Source organism: Tinamus guttatus, unplaced genomic scaffold, assembly GCF_059628265.1.
Source record: "Tinamus guttatus ecotype Peru unplaced genomic scaffold, ASM5962826v1 Tinamus_guttatus_pri_ptg000876l, whole genome shotgun sequence".
Taxonomy (NCBI): domain Eukaryota; kingdom Metazoa; phylum Chordata; class Aves; order Tinamiformes; family Tinamidae; genus Tinamus; species Tinamus guttatus.
In genome coordinates this window covers 1-21,665 of record NW_028289410.1, presented here as the reverse complement: position 1 = coordinate 21,665, position 21,665 = coordinate 1, and the positions used below count along the sequence as shown (strand labels likewise).

The window sequence follows — 21,665 nt, the reverse complement described above, 5'->3', positions numbered from 1 at the left end:
GGGACTCCCTATGGGGCTCCCAATGGCTCCCTATTTGGCAGGGGCTCCCTATGGGGCTCCCAATGGCTCCCTATTTGGCAAGGGGGCTCCCTATGGGGCTCCCAATGGCTCCCTATTTGGCAGGGGGTTCCCTATGGGGCTCCCCATGGCTCCCTATTTGGCAGGGGCTCCCTATGGGGCTCCCAATGGCTCCCTATTTGGCAGGGACTCCCTATGGGGCTCCCAATGGCTCCCTATTTGGCAGGGGGCTCCCTATGGGGCTCCCAATGGCTCCCTATTTGGCAGGGGCTCCCTATGGGGCTCCCAATGGCTCCCTATTTGGCAGGGGCTCCCTATGGGGCTCCCAATGGCTCCCTATTTGGCAGGGGGCTCCCTATGGGGGATCCCAATGGCTCCCTATTTGGCAGGGATCCGCTCGCCGCTCCCGGACGCCGGGGCCCCTTTTCCCGGAGGGGGCGGGGCGGAAAAACCGGCTCCTCCGGGACGGCCCCGCCCCCCCCCCGGGAATCCCCTCCCCTCCCCCCACGGGGGGGGCGGGGCCGCTCTCAAAGGCGACTCAAGGTGGTCGGAGGTACCCGGACGCCTGGGCCCCTTCCCGGGATTCCCAAACCCCTTCCCAGATTCCCAAACCCCTTCCCGGGATTCCCAAACCCCTTCCCAGGATTCCAGGGACCTGCCCGGACGCCTGGGCCCCTTCCCGATTCCCGGGCCCCTTCCCGGGACTCCCGGGCCCTTCCCACATTCCCGGGCCCTTCCCGGATTATGGGGCCCCTTCCCGGATTCCCAAACCCCTTCCCGGATTCCTGGGCCCCTTCCTGGGATTCCTGGGCCCTTTCCACATTCCCGGGCCCTTCCTGGACGCCTGGGCCCCTTCCCATATTCCCAGTCCCTTCCCGAATTCCGAGGACCCTTCCCACATTCCCGGGCCCCTTCCCGGACTCCTGGGCCCCTTCCCAGATTCCCGGGTCCCTTCCCGATTCCTGGGCCCCTTCCCGGGACTCTTGGGACCTTCCCACATTCCCAGGACCCTTCCCGGACGCCTGGGCCCCTTCCTGGGATTCCCGGACCCCTTCCCAGATTCCCAGACCCCTTCCCAGATTCCCGGGCCCTTCCCGGGATTCCCAGACCCCTTCCTAGATTCCCAAACCCTTTCCCAGATTCCCGGATCCTTTCCCGAATTCCCAGGACCCTTCCTGAATTCCCGGACCCCTTCCCAGATTCCCAGGCCCCTTTCCCGAATTCCCAGGACCCTTCCCGGACTCCTGGGCCCCTTCCCATATTCCCAGTCCCTTCCCATATTCCCAGACCCCTTCCCAGATTCCCGAGCCCCTTCCTGGATTCCTGGGCCCCTTCCCGGATTATGGGGCCCCTTCCCAGATTCCCGGACCCCTTCCCAGATTCCCAGTCCCTTCCCAGATTCCCGAGCCCCTTCCCGGATTCCTGGGCCCCTTCCCAGATTCCCGGTCCCTTCCCGAATTCCCAGGACCCTTCCCAAATTCCCAGGACCCTTCCCGAATTCCCAGGACCCTTCCCGAATTCCCAAACCCCTTCCCATATTCCCAGACCCCTTCCCAGATTCCTGGACCCTTCCCATATTCCCAGACCCCTTCCCGGACTCCTGGGCCCCTTCCCATATTCCCGGTCCCTTCCTGAATTCCCAGACCCCTTCCCAGGTTCCCGAGCCCCTTCCCGGATTCCTGGGCCCTTCCCACATTCCCGGGCCCTTCCCGGACGCCTGGGCCCTTCCCAAATTCCCAGACCCCTTCCCACATTCCCAGACCCCTTTCCATATTCCCGGACCCCTTCCCAGATTCCCAAGCCCCTTCCCGGATTATGGGGCCCCTTCCCAGATTCCTGGACCCTTCCCCTATTCCCGGTCCCTTCCCGAATTCCCAGGACCCTTCCTGAATTCCCAGGTCCCTTCCCAGAATTCCCGGTCCCCTCCTGACCCCCCCCCCCCCCCCAGGTCCCGATGGAGCCGCTCGAGGTCGACGCCCCCCCCGAGGTGAGACCCCCCCCCCATGGGGCTTAATTAACCGTTAATTAGTTAATTAATTAATTAATTAGTTAATTAACGCTTAATTAATTTATCAAGGGCTTAATTAGGGGGTTTGCGGGGGGGGTAACGGGGGGGTTGTCGTTAATTTGGGGGGTTAATTAGGTCGGGGCGGTTAATTAGGTCGAGGGGGGTTAATGAGGGGGTAATGAGGGATAATTAATAATTAATTGGGATAATTAATGAGAAATAATTGGGGAGCCGTTGGGGGGGTCATGGGGGTGATTAGGGGTTAATGGGGGGAAATTGGGGTCGATGGGGGGAATTGGGGGTAATTAGGGCTAATTAGGGCTAATTAGGGGTAATTAGGGTTAATTAGGGGTAATTAGGGCTAATTAGGGTTAATTAGGGCTAATTAGGGTTAATTAGGGGGCACTTGGGGGTCGCGTATGGCCAAGAGGGGGCGATTGGGGGTAATGGGGGCCAATGGGGGGCCATGGAGGGCTAATTAAGTCGCTTAATTAATGGACCCCACTAATTAGGGTCCACGGAGGGGTAATTAGGGGTAATTAGGGTCAACAGAGGGGTAATTAAGGTCAATGGGGGGGTAAATAAGGGGAATTAAGGGGTAATTAGGGTCAATGGAGGGGTAATTAAGGGTAATTAAGGGGTAATTAAGGTCAATGGGGGGTAAATAAGGGTAATTAAGGGGTAATTAGGGTCAATGGAGGGGTAATTAAGGGTAATTAAGGGGTAATTAAGGTCAATGGGGGTAAATAAGGGTAATTAAGGGGTAATTAGGGTCAATGGAGGGGTAATTAAAGGTAATTAAGGGGTAATTAAGGTCAATGGGGGGGTAATTAAGGGGAATTAAGGGGTGATTAGGGTCAATAGGGGGTAATTAAGGGTAATTAAGGGGTAATTAAGGTCAATGGGGGGTAAATAAGGGGAATTAAGGGGTAATTAGGGTCAATAGAGGGGTAATTAAAGGTAATTAAGGGGTAATTAAGGTCAATGGGGGTAAATAAGGGTAATTAAGGGGTAATTAGGGTCAATAGGGGGTAATTAAGGGCAATTAAGGGGTAATTAGGGTCAATAGAGGGGTAATTAAAGGTAATTAAGGGGTAATTAGGGTCAATAGGGGGTAATTAAGGCTAATTAAGGTCAATGGAGGGGTAAATAAGGATCATTAAGGGGCGATTTAGGATCATTAAGGGTAATTAAGGGGTAATTAAGGTCAATGGGGGGGTCCTTAGGGGTCATTAAGGGGCGATTTAGTCTTATTAAGGGTAATTAAGGGGTAATTAAGGGTAATTAAGGCTAATTAAGGGTAATTAAGGGGTAATTAAGGGTAATTAAGGCTAATTAACGGTAATTAAGGGGTAAAGGGGGCTCCGCAAAGGGCCCAACCAAGGGCCAAGTTGGGGCCTCCTTAGGGGCCAACGAGGAGCTCATTAACGCTAATACATGCTAATGAGATGGTAATGAACGCTAACGAGATGGTAATTAAGGGTAATGAGATGTTAATTAACGCTAATTAACGCTAATTACCGCTAATGGAGGCCCGGGAGAGCCGCCTGGAGACGCCCTATGGGGCGCTGACCGTGGCCGCCCTGGGGACCCCCCGGCCGGGGCGCCCGGCCCCTGCTGGCCTGGCCGGATGTGGGGCACACGGGTGAGATGTGGGGGGATGTGGGGCGGAGCTATGGGGCGGAGCTATGGGGCAGAGCTATGGGGAGATGTGGGGCACACGGGTGAGAGGTGTGGGGGATGTGGGGCGGGTATGGGGAGATGTGGGGCGGAGATGTGGGCAGAGCTATGGGGCGGCTATGGGGAGATGTGGGGAGATGTGGGGCGGAGCTATGGGGCGGGTATGGGGGGCTATGGGGAGATGTGGGGCAGGCTATGGGGCAGAGCTATGGGGAGATGTGGGGCGCTATGGGGCGGAGCTATGGGGCAGAGCTATGGGGGGCTATGGGGAACTATGGGGCGGGTATGGGGAGATGTGGGGCAGGCTATGGGGAGATGTGGGGAGATGTGGGGAGATGTGGGGAGCTATGGGGCAGGCTATGGGGCGGCTATGGGGGGCTATGGGGAGATGTGGGGAGCTATGGGGCGGGTATGGGGGGCTATGGGGAGCTATGGGGAGATGTGGGGAGATGTGGGGACATGTGGGGCAGGTATGGGGAGCTATGGGGAGATGTGGGGCAGAGCTATGGGGCAGCTGTGGGGAGATGTGGGGAGATGTGAGGAGATGTGGGGCGGATATGGGGCGGGTATGGGGAGCTATGGGGCGGGTATGGGGGGCTATGGGGAGATGTGGGGAGCTATGGGGAGCTATGGGGCGGCTATGGGGTGGGTATGGGGCGGCTATGGGGCGCTATGGGGAGCTATGGGCGCTATGGGGAGCTATGGGAGCTATGGGGCGGCTATGGGGCAGGGGGGTCCTATGGGGCAGGGGGGCTCTATGGGGCAGGGGGGTCCTATGGGGCTCTATGGGGCTCTATGGGGCACGGGGGCTCTATGGGGCTCTATGGGGCTCTATGGGTCCCTATGGGGCTCTATGGGGCTCTATGGGCTCTATGGGGCTCTATGGGGCTCTATGGGGTTCTATGGGTCGCTATAGGGCTCTATGGGGCTCTATTGGGCTCTATGGGCTCTATGGGTCTCTATGGGGCTCTATGGGGCTCTATGGGGTTCTATGGGGCTCTATTGGGCTCTATGGGGATCTATGGGGCTCTATGGGTCTCCATGGGGCTCTATGGGTCCCTATGTGTCTCTATGGGCCCACCCGGACGCCTGGGCCCCCCGCAGGCCCCTCCTGCTTCCGGCCGCTCCTGGAGGACCCCGCGATGCTCCAGCTGCTCCGGGGGTTCCTGGTGCTCCGGGTGGAGCCGCCCGGGATGGAGGAGGGAGCCGCCCCCTACGGAGCGGGGTCAGCCCCATAGGAACGGCCTGGACCCATAGGAACGGCCTGGACCCATAGGAACCACCTGGGACCTATAGGAACCACCTGGGACCCATAGGAACAACCTGGGACCCATAGGAACCACCTGGACCCATAGGAACCACCTGGACCCATAGGAACAACCTGGGACCCATAGGAACAACCTGGGACCCATAGGAACAGCCTGGACCTATAGGAACAACCTGGGACCCATAGGAACAACCTGGGACCCATAGGAACCACCTGGACCCATAGGAACAACCTGGGACCCATAGGAACAGCCTGGACCCATAGGAACAGCCTGGACCTATAGGAACAGCCTGGGACCCATAGGAACAACCTGGACCCATAGGAACGGCCTGGGACCCATAGGAACCACCTGGGACCTATAGGAACAGCCTGGGACCCATAGGAACCACCTGGGACCCATAGGAACCACCTGGGACCCATAGGAACAGCCTGGACCCATAGGAACAGCCTGGGACCCATAGGAACAACCTGGGACCCATAGGAACCACCTGGGACCCATAGGAACCACCTGGACCCATAGGAACAGCCTGGACCCATAGGAACCACCTGGACCCATAGGAACCACCTGGACCCATAGGAACGGCCGGGACCCATAGGAACAACCTGGACCCATAGGAACAGCCTGGACCCATAGGAACGGCCTGGACCCATAGGAACAGCCTGGGACCCATAGGAACCACCTGGACCCATAGGAACAGCCTGGGACCTATAGGAACCACCTGGACCCATAGGAACCACCTGGGACCCATAGGAACAGCCTGGGACCCATAGGAACCACCTGGGACCCATAGGAACCACCTGGACCCATAGGAACCACCTGGACCCATAGGAACCACCTGGGACCCATAGGAACAACCTGGGACCCATAGGAACGGCCTGGGACCCATAGGAACCACCTGGGACCTATAGGAACAGCCTGGGACCCATAGGAACAGCCTGGGACCCATAGGAACCACCTGGGACCCATAGGAACGGCCTGGGACCCATAGGAACCACCTGGGACCCATAGGAACCACCTGGACCCATAGGAACCACCTGGACCCATAGGAACCACCTGGGACCCATAGGAACAGCCTGGGACCCATAGGAACGGCTGGGACCCATAGGAACAACCTGGACCCATAGGAACGGCCTGGGACCCATAGGAACCACCTGGGACCTATAGGAACAGCCTGGGACCCATAGGAACCACCTGGGACCCATAGGAACAGCCTGGACCCATAGGAACAGCCTGGACCCATAGGAACAGCCTGGGACCCATAGGAACAACCTGGGACCCATAGGAACCACCTGGGACCCATAGGAACCACCTGGACCCATAGGAACCACCTGGACCCATAGGAACGGCCGGGACCCATAGGAACAACCTGGACCCATAGGAACAGCCTGGACCCATAGGAACAGCCTGGACCCATAGGAACAACCTGGGACCTATAGGAACCACCTGGGACCCATAGGAACAGCCTGGACCCATAGGAACAGCCTGGGACCCATAGGAACCGCCTGGGACCCATAGGAACAGCCTGGGACCCATAGGAACAGCCTGGGACCCATAGGAACAACCTGGACCCATAGGAACAACCTGGACCCATAGGAACAACCTGGGACCCATAGGAACCACCTGGACCCATAGGAACCACCTGGGACCCATAGGAACCACCTGGGACCCATAGGAACAGCCTGGGACCCATAGGAACAACCTGGACCCATAGGAACAACCTGGACCCATAGGAACAGCCTGGGACCCATAGGAACCACCTGGACCCATAGGAACAGCCTGGACCCATAGGAACAACCTGGACCCATAGGAACAACCTGGGACCCATAGGAACAGCCTGGGACCCATAGGAACAACCTGGACCCATAGGAACAACCTGGGACCCATAGGAACAACCTGGGACCCATAGGAACCACCTGGGACCCATAGGAACAGCCTGGGACCCATAGGAACCACCTGGACCCATAGGAACAGCCTGGACCCATAGGAACAACCTGGACCCATAGGAACAACCTGGGACCCATAGGAACAGCCTGGGACCCATAGGAACAACCTGGACCCATAGGAACAACCTGGGACCCATAGGAACAACCTGGGACCCATAGGAACCACCTGGGACCCATAGGAACAACCTGGGACCCATAGGAACAACCTGGACCCATAGGAACAGCCTGGGACCCATAGGAACAGCCTGGACCCATAGGAACAGCCTGGGACCCATAGGAACAGCCTGGACCCATAGGAACAGCCTGGGACCCATAGGAACAGCCTGGACCCATAGGAACAGCCTGGGACCCATAGGAACCACCTGGACCCATAGGAACCACCTGGACCCATAGGAACAACCTGGGACCCATAGGAACAGCCTGGGACCCATAGGAACAGCCTGGACCCATAGGAACAGCCTGGGACCCATAGGAACCACCTGGACCCATAGGAACCACCTGGACCCATAGGAACAACCTGGACCCATAGGAACAGCCTGGGACCCATAGGAACAACCTGGACCCATAGGAACCACCTGGGACCCATAGGAACCACCTGGGACCCATAGGAACAGCCTGGGACCCATAGGAACAACCTGGGACCCATAGGAACAGCCTGGACCCATAGGAACCACCTGGACCCATAGGAACAACCTGGGACCCATAGGAACCGCCTGGGACCCATAGGAACCACCTGGGACCCATAGGAACAACCTGGACCCATAGGAACAACCTGGACCCATAGGAACGGCCTGGGACCCATAGGAACAGCCTGGGACCCATAGGAACGGCCTGGGACCCATAGGAACAGCCTGGGACCCATAGGAACCACCTGGACCCATAGGAACGGCCTGGGACCTATAGGAACGGCCGGGACCCATAGGAACAACCTGGGACCCATAGGAACAACCTGGGACCCATAGGAACCACCTGGGACCTATAGGAACCACCTGGGACCCATAGGAACAACCTGGGACCCATAGGAACAGCCTGGGACCCATAGGAACCACCTGGGACCCATAGGAACAGCCTGGGACCCATAGGAACAACCTGGACCCATAGGAACCACCTGGGACCCATAGGAACAACCTGGGACCCATAGGAACAGCCTGGGACCCATAGGAACCACCTGGGACCCATAGGAACAGCCTGGGACCCATAGGAACAACCTGGACCCATAGGAACCACCTGGGACCCATAGGAACAACCTGGGACCCATAGGAACAGCCTGGGACCCATAGGAATGGCCTGGGACCCATAGGAACAGCCTGGACCCATAGGAACAGCCTGGACCCATAGGAACCACCTGGGACCCATAGGAACAGCCTGGGACCCATAGGAACAGCCTGGACCCATAGGAACCACCTGGGACCCATAGGAACAGCCTGGGACCCATAGGAACCACCTGGACCCATAGGAACCACCTGGGACCTATAGGAACAGCCTGGGACCCATAGGAACCACCTGGACCCATAGGAACAGCCTGGACCCATAGGAACCGCCCTGACCCATAGGAACCACCTGGGACCTATAGGAACAGCCTGGACCCATAGGAACCGCCTGGACCCATAGGAACCACCTGGGACCCATAGGAACAACCTGGGACCCATAGGAACCACCTGGACCCATAGGAACAACCTGGACCCATAGGAACAACCTGGGACCCATAGGAACAACCTGGGACCTATAGGAACAGCCTGGACCCATAGGAACAGCCTGGGACCTATAGGAACAGCCTGGACCCATAGGAACAACCTGGGACCCATAGGAACAACCTGGACCCATAGGAACCACCTGGGACCCATAGGAACAACCTGGGACCCATAGGAACCACCTGGACCCATAGGAACAACCTGGACCCATAGGAACAGCCTGGACCCATAGGAACAACCTGGACCCATAGGAACAACCTGGGACCCATAGGAACCACCTGGACCCATAGGAACAACCTGGACCCATAGGAACAGCCTGGACCCATAGGAACAACCTGGACCCATAGGAACAGCCTGGGACCCATAGGAACAGCCTGGGACCCATAGGAACCACCTGGACCCATAGGAACCACCTGGACCCATAGGAACAACCTGGGACCCATAGGAACAGCCTGGACCCATAGGAACCACCTGGACCCATAGGAACCACCTGGACCCATAGGAACAACCTGGGACCCATAGGAACAACCTGGGACCCATAGGAACCACCTGGACCCATAGGAACAGCCTGGGACCCATAGGAACCACCTGGGACCCATAGGAACAGCCTGGGACCCATAGGAACAACCTGGGACCCATAGGAACCACCTGGGACCCATAGGAACAACCTGGACCCATAGGAACAGCCTGGGACCCATAGGAACCACCTGGGACCTATAGGAACAACCTGGACCCATAGGAACAACCTGGGACCCATAGGAACCGCCTGGGACCCATAGGAACAGCCTGGGACCCATAGGAACAGCCTGGACCCATAGGAACAACCTGGACCCATAGGAACAGCCTGGACCCATAGGAACAGCCGGGACCCATAGGAACAACCTGGGACCCATAGGAACCACCTGGACCCATAGGAACAACCTGGGACCCATAGGAACAACCTGGACCCATAGGAACCACCTGGACCCATAGGAACAGCCTGGACCCATAGGAACGGCCTGGGACCCATAGGAACCACCTGGACCCATAGGAACAGCCTGGGACCCATAGGAACCACCTGGACCCATAGGAACCACCTGGGACCCATAGGAACAGCCTGGGACCCATAGGAACAACCTGGACCCATAGGAACAACCTGGACCCATAGGAACAGCCTGAACCCATAGGAACAGCCTGGGACCCATAGGAACCGCCTGGGACCCATAGGAACAGCCTGGGACCCATAGGAACAACCTGGACCCATAGGAACCACCTGGACCCATAGGAACAACCTGGACCCATAGGAACCGCCTGGGACCCATAGGAACAGCCTGGACCCATAGGAACCACCTGGACCCATAGGAACAGCCTGGGACCCATAGGAACAACCTGGGACCCATAGGAACAGCCTGGACCCATAGGAACCACCTGGACCCATAGGAACCACCTGGACCCATAGGAACAGCCTGGACCCATAGGAACGGCCTGGGACCCATAGGAACCACCTGGGACCTATAGGAACAGCCTGGGACCCATAGGAACCACCTGGACCCATAGGAACCACCTGGACCCATAGGAACAGCCTGGACCCATAGGAACGGCCTGGGACCCATAGGAACCACCTGGGACCCATAGGAACAGCCTGGGACCCATAGGAACCACCTGGACCCATAGGAACCACCTGGACCCATAGGAACAGCCTGGACCCATAGGAACGGCCTGGGACCCATAGGAACGGCCTGGGACCCATAGGAACCACCTGGACCCATAGGAACAACCTGGACCCATAGGAACAGCCTGGACCCATAGGAACGGCCTGGGACCCATAGGAACCACCTGGACCCATAGGAACCACCTGGGACCCATAGGAACAACCTGGGACCCATAGGAACCACCTGGGACCCATAGGAACAGCCTGGACCCATAGGAACAACCTGGGACCTATAGGAACAACCTGGACCTATAGGAACAACCTGGACCCATAGGAACAGCCTGGGACCCATAGGAACAACCTGGGACCCATAGGAACAGCCTGGGACCCATAGGAACCCCCCTGCCCCATAGGACCCCCCTCTGCCCCATAGGACCCTCCCCTCACCCCTCTTCTCCCCATTGAGCTTCATGGAGGCCCTTGACCCCCGTTGACTCCATTGGCCCCCATTGGCTCCCATTGACCCCCTTTGGCCCCGCCCAGACCCCATTGACCCACATTGATCCCCTTTGGCCCCCATTGGCCCCCATTGACCCCCATTGACTCCATTGACCCCTATTGGCCCCCTCCAGACCCCGTTGACCCCCATTGGCCCCCATTGACCCCCTTTGGTCCCGTTGAACCAAGAGACCCCCCATTGTCCCCATTGACCCCCCTTAACCCCATTGATCCCCCATTGACCCCCCATTGGCCCCCATTGACCCCCTTGACCCCCCCCAGACCCCGTTGACCCCCATTGGCCACATTGATCCCCCCATTGACCCAACGGACGCCCCATTGGCCCCCATTGGCCCTGTTGACCCTCCCATTGGCCCCCCCAAACCCCGTTGACCCCCATTGGCCCCACTGAGCCCCCCATTGGCCCCCATTGACCCCCCCAGACCCCGTTGACCCCCATTGGCCCCCATTGACCCCGCCCAGACCCCATTGGCCCCCATTGGCCCCCCTAGACCCCATTGGCCCCCATTGGCCCCCATTGACCCCCACTGGCCCCCCTAGACCCCATTGGCCCCCATTGGCCCCCATTGACCCCCGTTGGCCCCCCTAGACCCCATTGAACCCCCATTGGCCCCCATTAACCCCCTTTGGCCCCGCCCAGACCCCATTGGTCCCCATTGATCCCCCATTGGCCCCCATTGGCCCCCATTGGCCCTCATTGAACCCGCCCAGACCCCATTGATCCCCCATTGGCCCCCATTGACCCCCTTTGGCCCCGCCCAGACCCCATTGCCCCCATTGGCCCCCATTGGCCCCCATTGGCCCCCTCCTTGATCCCCTTGACCCCCCATTGGCCCCTTTAGTCCCCGCCCCCCTTGGCCCCGCCCACCCCCCCTTGACCCCGCCCCCCCCCCCAGGTACCAGTACCCGTCCATGGAGCAACTGGCCGAGACCGTCCCCTGCGTCCTGGAGCACTTCCGGTGGGGGGGGCTGTGGGGCGCTATGGGGCAGCTATGGGGTGCGCTATGGGGCGGGTATGGGGCAGGTATGGGGAGCTATGGGGCGGCTATGGGGCGGATATGGGGCGGCTATGGGGCGGGTATGGGGCGGGTGTGGGGTGGCTATGGGGAGCTATGGGAAGCTATGGGGAGCTACGGGGCAGCTATGGGGAGCTATGGGGCGGCTATGGGGCGGGTATGGGGCGGCTATGGGGCGGCTATGGGGAGCTATGGGGCGGCTATAGGGCGGCTATGGGGCAGCTATGGGGCGGCTATGGGGCGGGTATGGGGTGCTATGGGGCAGCTATGGGGAGCTATGGGGAGCTATGGGGCGGCTATGGGGAGCTATGGGGCGGCTATGGGGCGGCTATGGGGAGCTATGGGAAGCTATGGGGAGCTACGGGGCAGCTATGGGGAGCTATGGGGCGGCTATGGGGCGGGTATGGGGCGGCTATGGGGCGGCTATGGGGAGCTATGGGGCGGCTATAGGGCGGCTATGGGGCAGCTATGGGGCGGCTATGGGGCGGGTATGGGGTGCTATGGGGCAGCTATGGGGAGCTATGGGGAGCTATGGGGCGGCTATGGGGCGCTATGGGGCGGGTATGGGGTGGGTATGGGGCGGGTATGGGGAGCTATGGGGCAGCTATGGGGAGCTATGGGGCGGCTATGGGGCGGCTATGGGGCGCTATGGGGCGCTATGGGGCGGGTATGGGGTGGGTATGGGGCGGGTATGGGGAGCTATGGGGAGCTATGGGGCGGGTATGGGGAGCTATGGGGAGCTATGGGGAGCTATGGGGCACGCTATGGGGCGGCTATGGGGCACTATGGGGCGGGTATGGGGAGCTATGGGGTGGGTATGGGGGGGCTATGGGGAGCTATGGGGCGGGTATGGGGCGGATATGGGGAGCTATGGGGCGGCTATGGGGCGGGTATGGGGAGCTATGGGGAGCTATGGGGAGCTATGGGGCAGCTATGGGGCGGGTATGGGGTGCGCTATGGGGCAGCTATGGGGAGCTATGGGGAGCTATGGGGCGGGTATGGGGAGCTATGGGGCGGCTATGGGGCGGGTATGGGGCGGCTATGGGGCGGCTATGGGGCACGCTATGGGGCGCACTATGGGGCGGGTATGGGGCGGGTATGGGGAGCTATGGGGCAGCTATGGGGAGCTATGGGGCGGCTATGGGGCGGCTATGGGGCGCTATGGGGCGCTATGGGGCGGGTATGGGGTGGGTATGGGGCGGGTATGGGGAGCTATGGGGAGCTATGGGGCGGGTATGGGGAGCTATGGGGAGCTATGGGGAGCTATGGGGCACGCTATGGGGCGGCTATGGGGCACTATGGGGCGGGTATGGGGAGCTATGGGGTGGGTATGGGGGGGCTATGGGGAGCTATGGGGCGGGTATGGGGCGGATATGGGGAGCTATGGGGCGGCTATGGGGCGGGTATGGGGAGCTATGGGGAGCTATGGGGAGCTATGGGGCAGCTATGGGGCGGGTATGGGGTGCGCTATGGGGCAGCTATGGGGAGCTATGGGGAGCTATGGGGAGCTATGGGGCGGCTATGGGGCGGGTATGGGGCGGCTATGGGGCGGCTATGGGGCACGCTATGGGGCGCACTATGGGGCGGGTATGGGGCGGGTATGGGGTGCGCTATGGGGCAGCTATGGGGAGCTATGGGGCGGCTATGGGGCGGCTGTGGGGCAGCTATGGGGCGGCTATGGGGCGGCTGTGGGGCGGCTATGGGGAGATGTGGGGCAGCTATGGGGAGCTATGGGGCAGAGCTATGGGGCAGCTATGGGGCGCTATGGGGCGGCTATGGGGCGGTTATGGGGCGGCTATGGGGCGGCTATGGGGCGGGTATGGGGCGGGTATGGGGAGCTATGGGGCGCTATGGGGCGGGTATGGGGCAGCTATGGGGCGGGTATGGGGAGATGTGGGGCAGGTATGGGGAGCTATGGGGCGGCTATGGGGCAGGTATGGGGCGGGTATGGGGAGCTATGGGGCGGCTATGGGGCGGCTATGGGGCGGGTATGGGGCAGATATGGGGAGCTATAGGGCAGCTATGGGGTGGCTATGGGGCGGCTATGGGGAGCTATGGGGCGGGTATGGGGTGGCTATGGGGCACTATGGGGAGCTATGGGGCGGCTATGGGGCGGTTATGGGGAGCTATGGGGCGCTATGGGGCGGCTATGGGGTGGCTATGGGGAGCTATGGGGCGGCTATGGGGCGGCTATGGGGAGCTATGGGGCGGGTATGGGGAGCTATGGGGCACGCTATGGGGCGGCTATGGGGCACTATGGGGCGGGTATGGGGAGCTATGGGGTGGGTATGGGGAGCTATGGGGAGCTATGGGGCGGGTATGGGGCGGATATGGGGTGGGTATGGGGCGGCTATGGGGCGGATATGGGGTGGGTATGGGGGGGCTATGGGGAGCTATGGGGCGGTTATGGGGAGCTATGGGGCACGCTATGGGGCGGCTATGAGGTGGCTATGGGGCACTATGGGGCGGCTATGGGGCGCTGTAGGGCAGCTATGGGGAGCTATGGGGCGGCTATGGGGCAGCTATGGGGCACGCTATGGGGTGGATATGGGGTGGTTATGGGGTGCTATGGGGCGCTATGGGGCGGCTATGGGGCACGCTATGGGGCAGCCCTATGGGGCGGGGCTCGGGGCCCGGCCAATCACGCGGCCCCGCAGCGTCCGCAGCATCATCGGCCTCGGCGTGGGAGCCGGCGCCTTCATCCTGGCCAAGTTCACGGTGAGATCTATGGGGCTGGGGGGGATCTATGGGGCTGGGGGGATCTATCGGGCAGGGGGATCTATGGGGCTGGGGGGATCTATGGGGCAGGGGGGATCTATGGGGCTGGGGGGATCTATCGGGCAGGGGGATCTATGGGGCTGGGATCTATGGGGCTGGGGGGATCTATGGGGCAGGGGGGATCTATGGGGCTGGGGGGATCTATGGGGCTGGGGGGGATCTATGGGGCAGGGGGGGATCTATGGGGCTGGAGGGATCTATGGGGCTGGGATCTATGGGGCTGGGGGGGATCTATGGGGCAGGGGGGGATCTATGGGGCTGGGGGGGATCTATGGGGCTGGGATCTATGGGTCTGGGGGGATCTATGGGTCTGGGGGTGGATCTATGGGGCTGGGAGGGATCTATGGGGCTGGGGGGGGATCTATGGGGCTGGGATCTATGGGGCCGGAGGGATCTATGGGGCTGGGGGGATCTATGGGGCTGGGGGTGGATCTATGGGGCTGGGGTGGATCTATGGGGCTGGGGGGTGGATCTATGGGGCCAGGGGGCGGATCTATGGGGCTGGGGTGGGATCTATGGGGCTGGGGTGGATCTATGGGGCTGGGGGGTGGATCTATGGGGCCAGGGGGCGGATCTATGGGGCTGGGGTGGGATCTATGGGGCTGGGGGGGATCTATGGGGTTGGGGGGATCTATGGGGCCGGGGGGGGATCTATGGGCCGGGGGGGATCTATGGGGCTGGGGGGTGGATCTATGGGGCTGGGGGGGATCTATGGGGCCGGGGGGGGATCTATGGGCCGGGGGGGATCTATGGGTCTGGGGGGGATCTATGGGGCTGGGGTGGATCTATGGGCCGGGGGGATCTATGGGGCTGGGGGGTGGATCTATGGGGCTGGGGGGGGATCTATGGGGCTGGGTGGGATCTATGGGGCTGGGGGGATCTATGGGGCCGGAGGGATCTATGGGGCTGGGGGGGATCTATGGGGCTGGGTAGATTCTATGCGGCTGGGGGGGGATCTATGGGTCTGGGGAGGATCTATGGGGCTGGGGTGGATCAGTGGGTCCGGGTGTGGATCTATGGGTTGCTATGGGTCTGTATGGGTCTCTATGGGTCTGGGGCTGATCCGTGGGTTTCTATGGGTCTGGGCTGATCTATGGGTCCACGTGTGGATCTATGGGGCCGGGAGGGGATCTATGGGTCTGGGGGGATCTATGGGGCTGGGGGGGATCTATGGGGCTGGGGAGGATCTATGGGGCTGGGGGGTATCTATGGGTCTGCGGGGGGATCTATGGGGCTGGGGGGGGATCTATGGGGCTGGGGTGGATCTATGGGTCTGGGGGGGGATCTATGGGGCCAGAGGGCGGATCTATGGGGCTGGGGTGGATCTATGGGGCCAGGGGGCGGATCTATGGGGCTGGGGTGGGATCTATGGGGCCGGGGGGGGGGGATCTATGGGTCTCTATGGGTTGCTATGGGTCTCTAAGGGTCTGGGGCTGATCTGTGGGTCTCTATGGGTCTGGGCTGATCTATGGGTCCAGGTGTGGATCTATGGGGCCGGAGGGATCTATGGGGCTGGGGGGGATCTATGGGGCTGGGGGGGGATCTATGGGTCTGGGGGGTGGATCTATGGGGCCAGGGGGCGGATCTATGGGGCTGGGGTGGGATCTATGGGGCTGGGGGGGATCTATGGGGCTGGGGTGGATCTATGGGGCTGGAGTGGGATCTATGGGGCTGGGGGGGGATCTATGGGGCTGGGGGGTGGATCTATGGGGCTGGGGTGGGATCTATGGGGCCGGGGGGGGATCTATGGGTCTGGGTGCAGATCTATAGGTCCAGCTGTAGATCTATGTCTCTCTATGGGTCTCTATGGGTCTCTATGGGTCTGGGCTGATCTATGGGTCCGGGGTGGATCTATGGGTCCAGGTGTGGATCTATGGGTCCGGGGGGGGATCTATGGGTCTGGGTGCAGATCTATGGGTCCAGCTGTGGATCTATGGGTCTCTCTGGGTCTCTATGGGTCTCTATGGGTCCAGGTGTGGATCTATGGGGCCGGGGGGGATCTATGGGGCTGGGTGGGATCTATGGGTCTCTATGGGTCTCTGTGGGTCTCTATGGGCCCAAGTGCGGATCTATGGTTCTCTATGGGTCCCAGGGCAGATCTATGGGTCCGGGGTGGTTCTATGGGTCTCTATGGGTCTGGGGCTGATCTATGGGTCTGGGCCTGACCTATGAGTCCAGGTGTGGATCTATGGGGCTGGGGAGGGATCTATGGGGCTGAGGGGGGATCTATGGGGCTGGGATGTATGTGGCTGGGGTGGGATCTATGGGTCCAGGGCGGATCTATGGGTCGCTATGGGTTTCTATGGGTCTGGGCTGATCTATGGGTCCAGGTGGGGATCTATGGGACTGGGGGGGGGATCTGTGGGGCTAAAGTGGGATCTATGGGTCTAGGGGGGTATCTATGGGGCCGGGTGGGATCTATGGGGCTGGGGGGGATCTATGGGGTTGGGGGGGATCTATGGGGCTGGGGTGGGATCTATGGGGGTTGGGGGGGATCTATGGGGCCGGGTGGGATCTATGGGGCTGGGGTGGGATCTATGGGGCTGGGCTGATCTATGGGGCTGGGGTGGATCAGTGGGTCCGGGTGTGGATCTATGGCTCTCTATTGGTCCCGGTGCAGATCTATGGGTCTGGGCTGATCTATGGGTCCAGGTGGGGATCTATGGGGCTGGGGGGGGGGGATCTGTGGGGCTAAAGTGGGATCTATGGGTCTAGGGGGGTATCTATGGGGCTGGGTGGGATCTATGGGGCCGGGGGGTGGATCTATGGGGCCGGGGGGCGGATCTATGGGGCTGGGGGGTGGATCTATGGGGCTAGTGGGGGGATCTATGGGGCTGGGGGTGGATCAGTGGGTCCGGGTGTGGATCTATGGGTTGCTATGGGTCTGTATGGGTCTCTATGGGTCTGGGGCTGATCCGTGGGTCTCTATGGGTCTGGGCTGATCTATGGGTCCACGTGTGAATCTATGGGGCTGGGAGGGGATCTATGGGGCTGGGGTGGGATCTATGGGGCCGGGATCTATGGGGCAGGGCGGATCTATGGGGCTGAGGGGGGTATCTATGGGGCTGGGGGGGATCCATGGGGCTGGGGCTGGATCTATGGGTCCCTATGGGTCCCTATGGGTCTCCATGGGTCCCCATGGGTCCCTATGGTCCCCATGTCCCCCCATGTCCCCCAGCTCCTGCACCCCCAGGCCGTGGAGGGGCTGCTCCTGGTCAATATCGAGCCCCACGCCAAGGGCTGGATGGACTGGGCGGCCCACAAGGTGGGGGCGGGGCCTATGTGGGGCGGGGCCTGTGGGACGGGGGGAGGAGCTACGGCCGCCAGGGGGCGGGGCTGCGGGGTTGGGGGGGCGGTTGGTGGATCTGCTGGGTCCCTATGGGTCTCTATGGGTCCCTATGGGTCTCTATGGGTCTCTATGGGTCCCTATGGGTCTCTATGGGTCTCTATGGGTCTCTATGGGTCCCTATGGGTCTCTATGGGTCTCTATGGGTCCCTATGGGTCTCTATGGGTCTCTATGGGTCTCTATGGGTCCCTATGGGTCCCTATGGGTCTCTATGGGTCCCTATGGGTCTCTATGGGTCTCTATGGGTCTCTATGGGTCCCTATGGGTCCCTATGGTCCCTATGGGTCCCTATGGTCCCTATGGGTCTCTATGGGTCCCTATGGGTCCCTATGGGTCTCCATGGGTCCCTATGGGTCCCTATGGGTCTCCATGGGTCCCTATGGGTCTCTATGGGTCTCTATGGTCCCTATGGGTCCCTATGGGTCTCTATGGGTCTCTATGGGTCTCTATGGGTCCCTATGGGTCTCAATGGGTCCCTATGGGTCCCTATGGGTCCCTATGGGTCTCTATGGGTCCCTATGGGTCTCCATGGGTCTCTATGGGTCCCTATGGGTCCCTATGGGTCTCTATGGGTCCCTATGGGTCTCTATGGGTCTCTATGGGTCCCTATGGGTCCCTATGGGTCCCTATGGGTCTCTATGGGTCTCTATGGGTCCCTATGGGTCCCTATGGGTCTCCTGGAGGTCCCTATGGGTCTCCTATGGGGCCACCTCCTCCCTATGGGTCCCTATGGGTCCCTATGGGTCTCCTGGAGGTCCCCATGGGTCTCCTATGGGGCCACCTCCTCCCTATGGGTCCCTATGGGTCTCATGGGTCTCCTGGAGGTCCCCATGGGTCTCCTATGGGGCCACCTCCTCCCTATGGGTCCCTATGGGTCTCACGAGTGCCCTGGAGGTCCCCATGGGTCTCCTATGGGGCCACCTCCTCCCTATGGGTCCCTATGGGTCCCTATGGGTCTCCTGGAGGTCCCTATGGGTCTCCTATGGGGCCACCTCCTCCCTATGGGTCCCTATGGGTCCCTATGGGTCTCCTGGAGGTCCCCATGGGTCTCCTATGGGGCCACCTCCTCCCTATGGGTCCCTATGGGTCCCTATGGGTCTCCTGGAGGTCCCCATGGGTCTCCTATGGGGCCACCTCCTCCCTATGGGTCCCTATGGGTCCCTATGGGTCTCCTGGAGGTCCCCATGGGTCTCCTATGGGGCCACCTCCTCCCTATGGGTCCCTATGGGTCCCTATGGGTCTCCTGGAGGTCCCTATGGGTCCCTATGGGGCCACCTCCTCCCTATGGGTCCCTATGGGTCTCCTGGAGGTCCCTATGGGTCTCCTATGGGGCCACCTCCTCCCTATGGGTCCCTATGGGTCTCCTGGAGGTCCCCATGGGTCTCCTATGGGGCCACCTCCTCCCTATGGGTCCCTATGGGTCTCATGGGTCTCCTGGAGGTCCCCATGGGTCTCCTATGGGGCCACCTCCTCCCTATGGGTCCCTATGGGTCCCTATGGGTCTCCTGGAGGTCCCCATGGGTCTCCTATGGGGCCACCTCCTCCCTATGGGTCCCTATGGGTCTCCTGGAGGTCCCCATGGGTCTCCTATGGGGCCACCTCCTCCCTATGGGTCCCTATGGGTCCCTATGGGTCTCCTGGAGGTCCCCATGGGTCTCCTATGGGGCCACCTCCTCCCTATGGGTCCCTATGGGTCTCCTGGAGGTCCCCATGGGTCTCCTATGGGGCCACCTCCTCCCTATGGGTCCCTATGGGTCTCCTGGAGGTCCCTATGGGTCTCCTATGGGGCCACCTCCTCCCTATGGGTCCCTATGGGTCTCCTGGAGGTCCCTATGGGTCTCCTATGGGGCCACCTCCTCCCTATGGGTCCCTATGGGTCCCTATGGGTCTCCTGGAGGTCCCCATGGGTCTCCTATGGGGCCACCTCCTCCCTATGGGTCCCTATGGGTCCCTATGGGTCTCCTGGAGGTCCCTATGGGTCTCCTATGGGGCCACCTCCTCCCTATGGGTCCCTATGGGTCCCTATGGGTCTCCTGGAGGTCCCCATGGGTCTCCTATGGGGCCACCTCCTCCCTATGGGTCCCTATGGGTCCCTATGGGTCTCCTGGAGGTCCCTATGGGTCCCTATGGGGCCACCTCCTCCCTATGGGTCCCTATGGGTCTCCTGGAGGTCCCTATGGGTCTCCTATGGGGCCACCTCCTCCCTATGGGTCCCTATGGGTCTCCTGGAGGTCCCCATGGGTCTCCTATGGGGCCACCTCCTCCCTATGGGTCCCTATGGGTCTCATGGGTCTCCTGGAGGTCCCCATGGGTCTCCTATGGGGCCACCTCCTCCCTATGGGTCCCTATGGGTCCCTATGGGTCTCCTGGAGGTCCCCATGGGTCTCCTATGGGGCCACCTCCTCCCTATGGGTCCCTATGGGTCCCTATGGGTCTCCTGGAGGTCCCCATGGGTCTCCTATGGGGCCACCTCCTCCCTATGGGTCCCTATGGGTCCCTATGGGTCTCCTGGAGGTCCCCATGGGTCTCCTATGGGGCCACCTCCTCCCTATGGGTCCCTATGGGTCTCACGGGTGCCCTGGAGGTCCCCCATGGGTCTCCTATGGGGCCACCTCCTCCCTATGGGTCCCTATGGGTCCCTATGGGTGCCCTGGAGGTCCCCATGGGTCTCCTATGGGGCCACCTCCTCCCTATGGGTCCCTATGGGTCCCTATGGGTCTCCTGGAGGTCCCCATGGGTCTCCTATGGGGCCACCTCCTCCCTATGGGTCCCTATGGGTCTCACGGGTGCCCTGGAGGTCCCCATGGGTCTCCTATGGGGCCACCTCCTCCCTATGGGTCCCTATGGGTCTCCTGGAGGTCCCCATGGGTCTCCTATGGGGCCACCTCCTCCCTATGGGTCCCTATGGGTCTCCTGGAGGTCCCTATGGGTCTCCTATGGGGCCACCTCCTCCCTATGGGTCCCTATGGGTCCCTATGGGTCTCCTGGAGGTCCCCATGGGTCTCCTATGGGGCCACCTCCTCCCTATGGGTCCCTATGGGTCCCTATGGGTCTCCTGGAGGTCCCCATGGGTCTCCTATGGGGCCACCTCCTCCCTATGGGTCCCTATGGGTCTCCTGGAGGTCCCCATGGGTCCCCTATGGGGCCACCTCCTCCCTATGGGTCCCTATGGGTCCCTATGGGTCTCCTGGAGGTCCCCATGGGTCTCCTATGGGGCCACCTCCTCCCTATGGGTCCCTATGGGTCTCCTGGAGGTCCCCATGGGTCTCCTATGGGGCCACCTCCTCCCTATGGGTCCCTATGGGTCCCTATGGGTCTCCTGGAGGTCCCTATGGGTCCCTATGGGTCCCTATGGGTCCCCCGGGCGCTATGGGGCGCCCCACGGCGCTATGGGGCTGACTCCGCCCCCCTCGCAGCTCTCCGGGTTGACGTCCTCCACGGCCGAGATGGTCCTGGCCCATCTCTTCAGCCAGGTGCCATTTTGGGGCATTTTGGGGCATTTTGGGGCATTTTGGGGCGTATTTTGGGGGTATTTGGGGGTATTTTGGGGTATTTGGGCCCATCTGGGGGTATTTTTGGGGTATTTTTGGCCGTTTCGGGGGGTATTTGGGGGTATTTGCTGCTGAAGGACCTCCTGGTCACGGTGTCCTCAGGGTGGTTTTTGGGGTTCTTGGGGGTATTTTGGGGGGAATATTGGCCCTTTTGGGGTATTTAGGGGTATTCTGGGGGTATTTGGGGCATTTGGGGGGTATTTGGGGCGTTTTGGG

The 21,665-nt window shown here is 61.1% G+C and overlaps 1 protein-coding gene across 1 annotated transcript; it reads left to right on the top strand.

The window, feature by feature from the left end:
- Nucleotides 1-3,552: 3,552 nt before the first annotated feature.
- On the top strand, nt 3,553-21,371 carry LOC148591276 (protein NDRG2-like; the record flags this gene model as incomplete). Its single annotated transcript, XM_088537878.1, is given in 7 exon segments — nt 3,553-3,639; nt 3,641-3,671; nt 4,811-4,931; nt 11,654-11,716; nt 14,431-14,491; nt 17,730-17,816; nt 21,315-21,371. Coding segments are annotated over 7 exon segments (507 nt in total), but the record flags the coding sequence as incomplete, so codon positions are not given.
- Between the last annotated feature and the right edge of the window lie 294 nt (nt 21,372-21,665).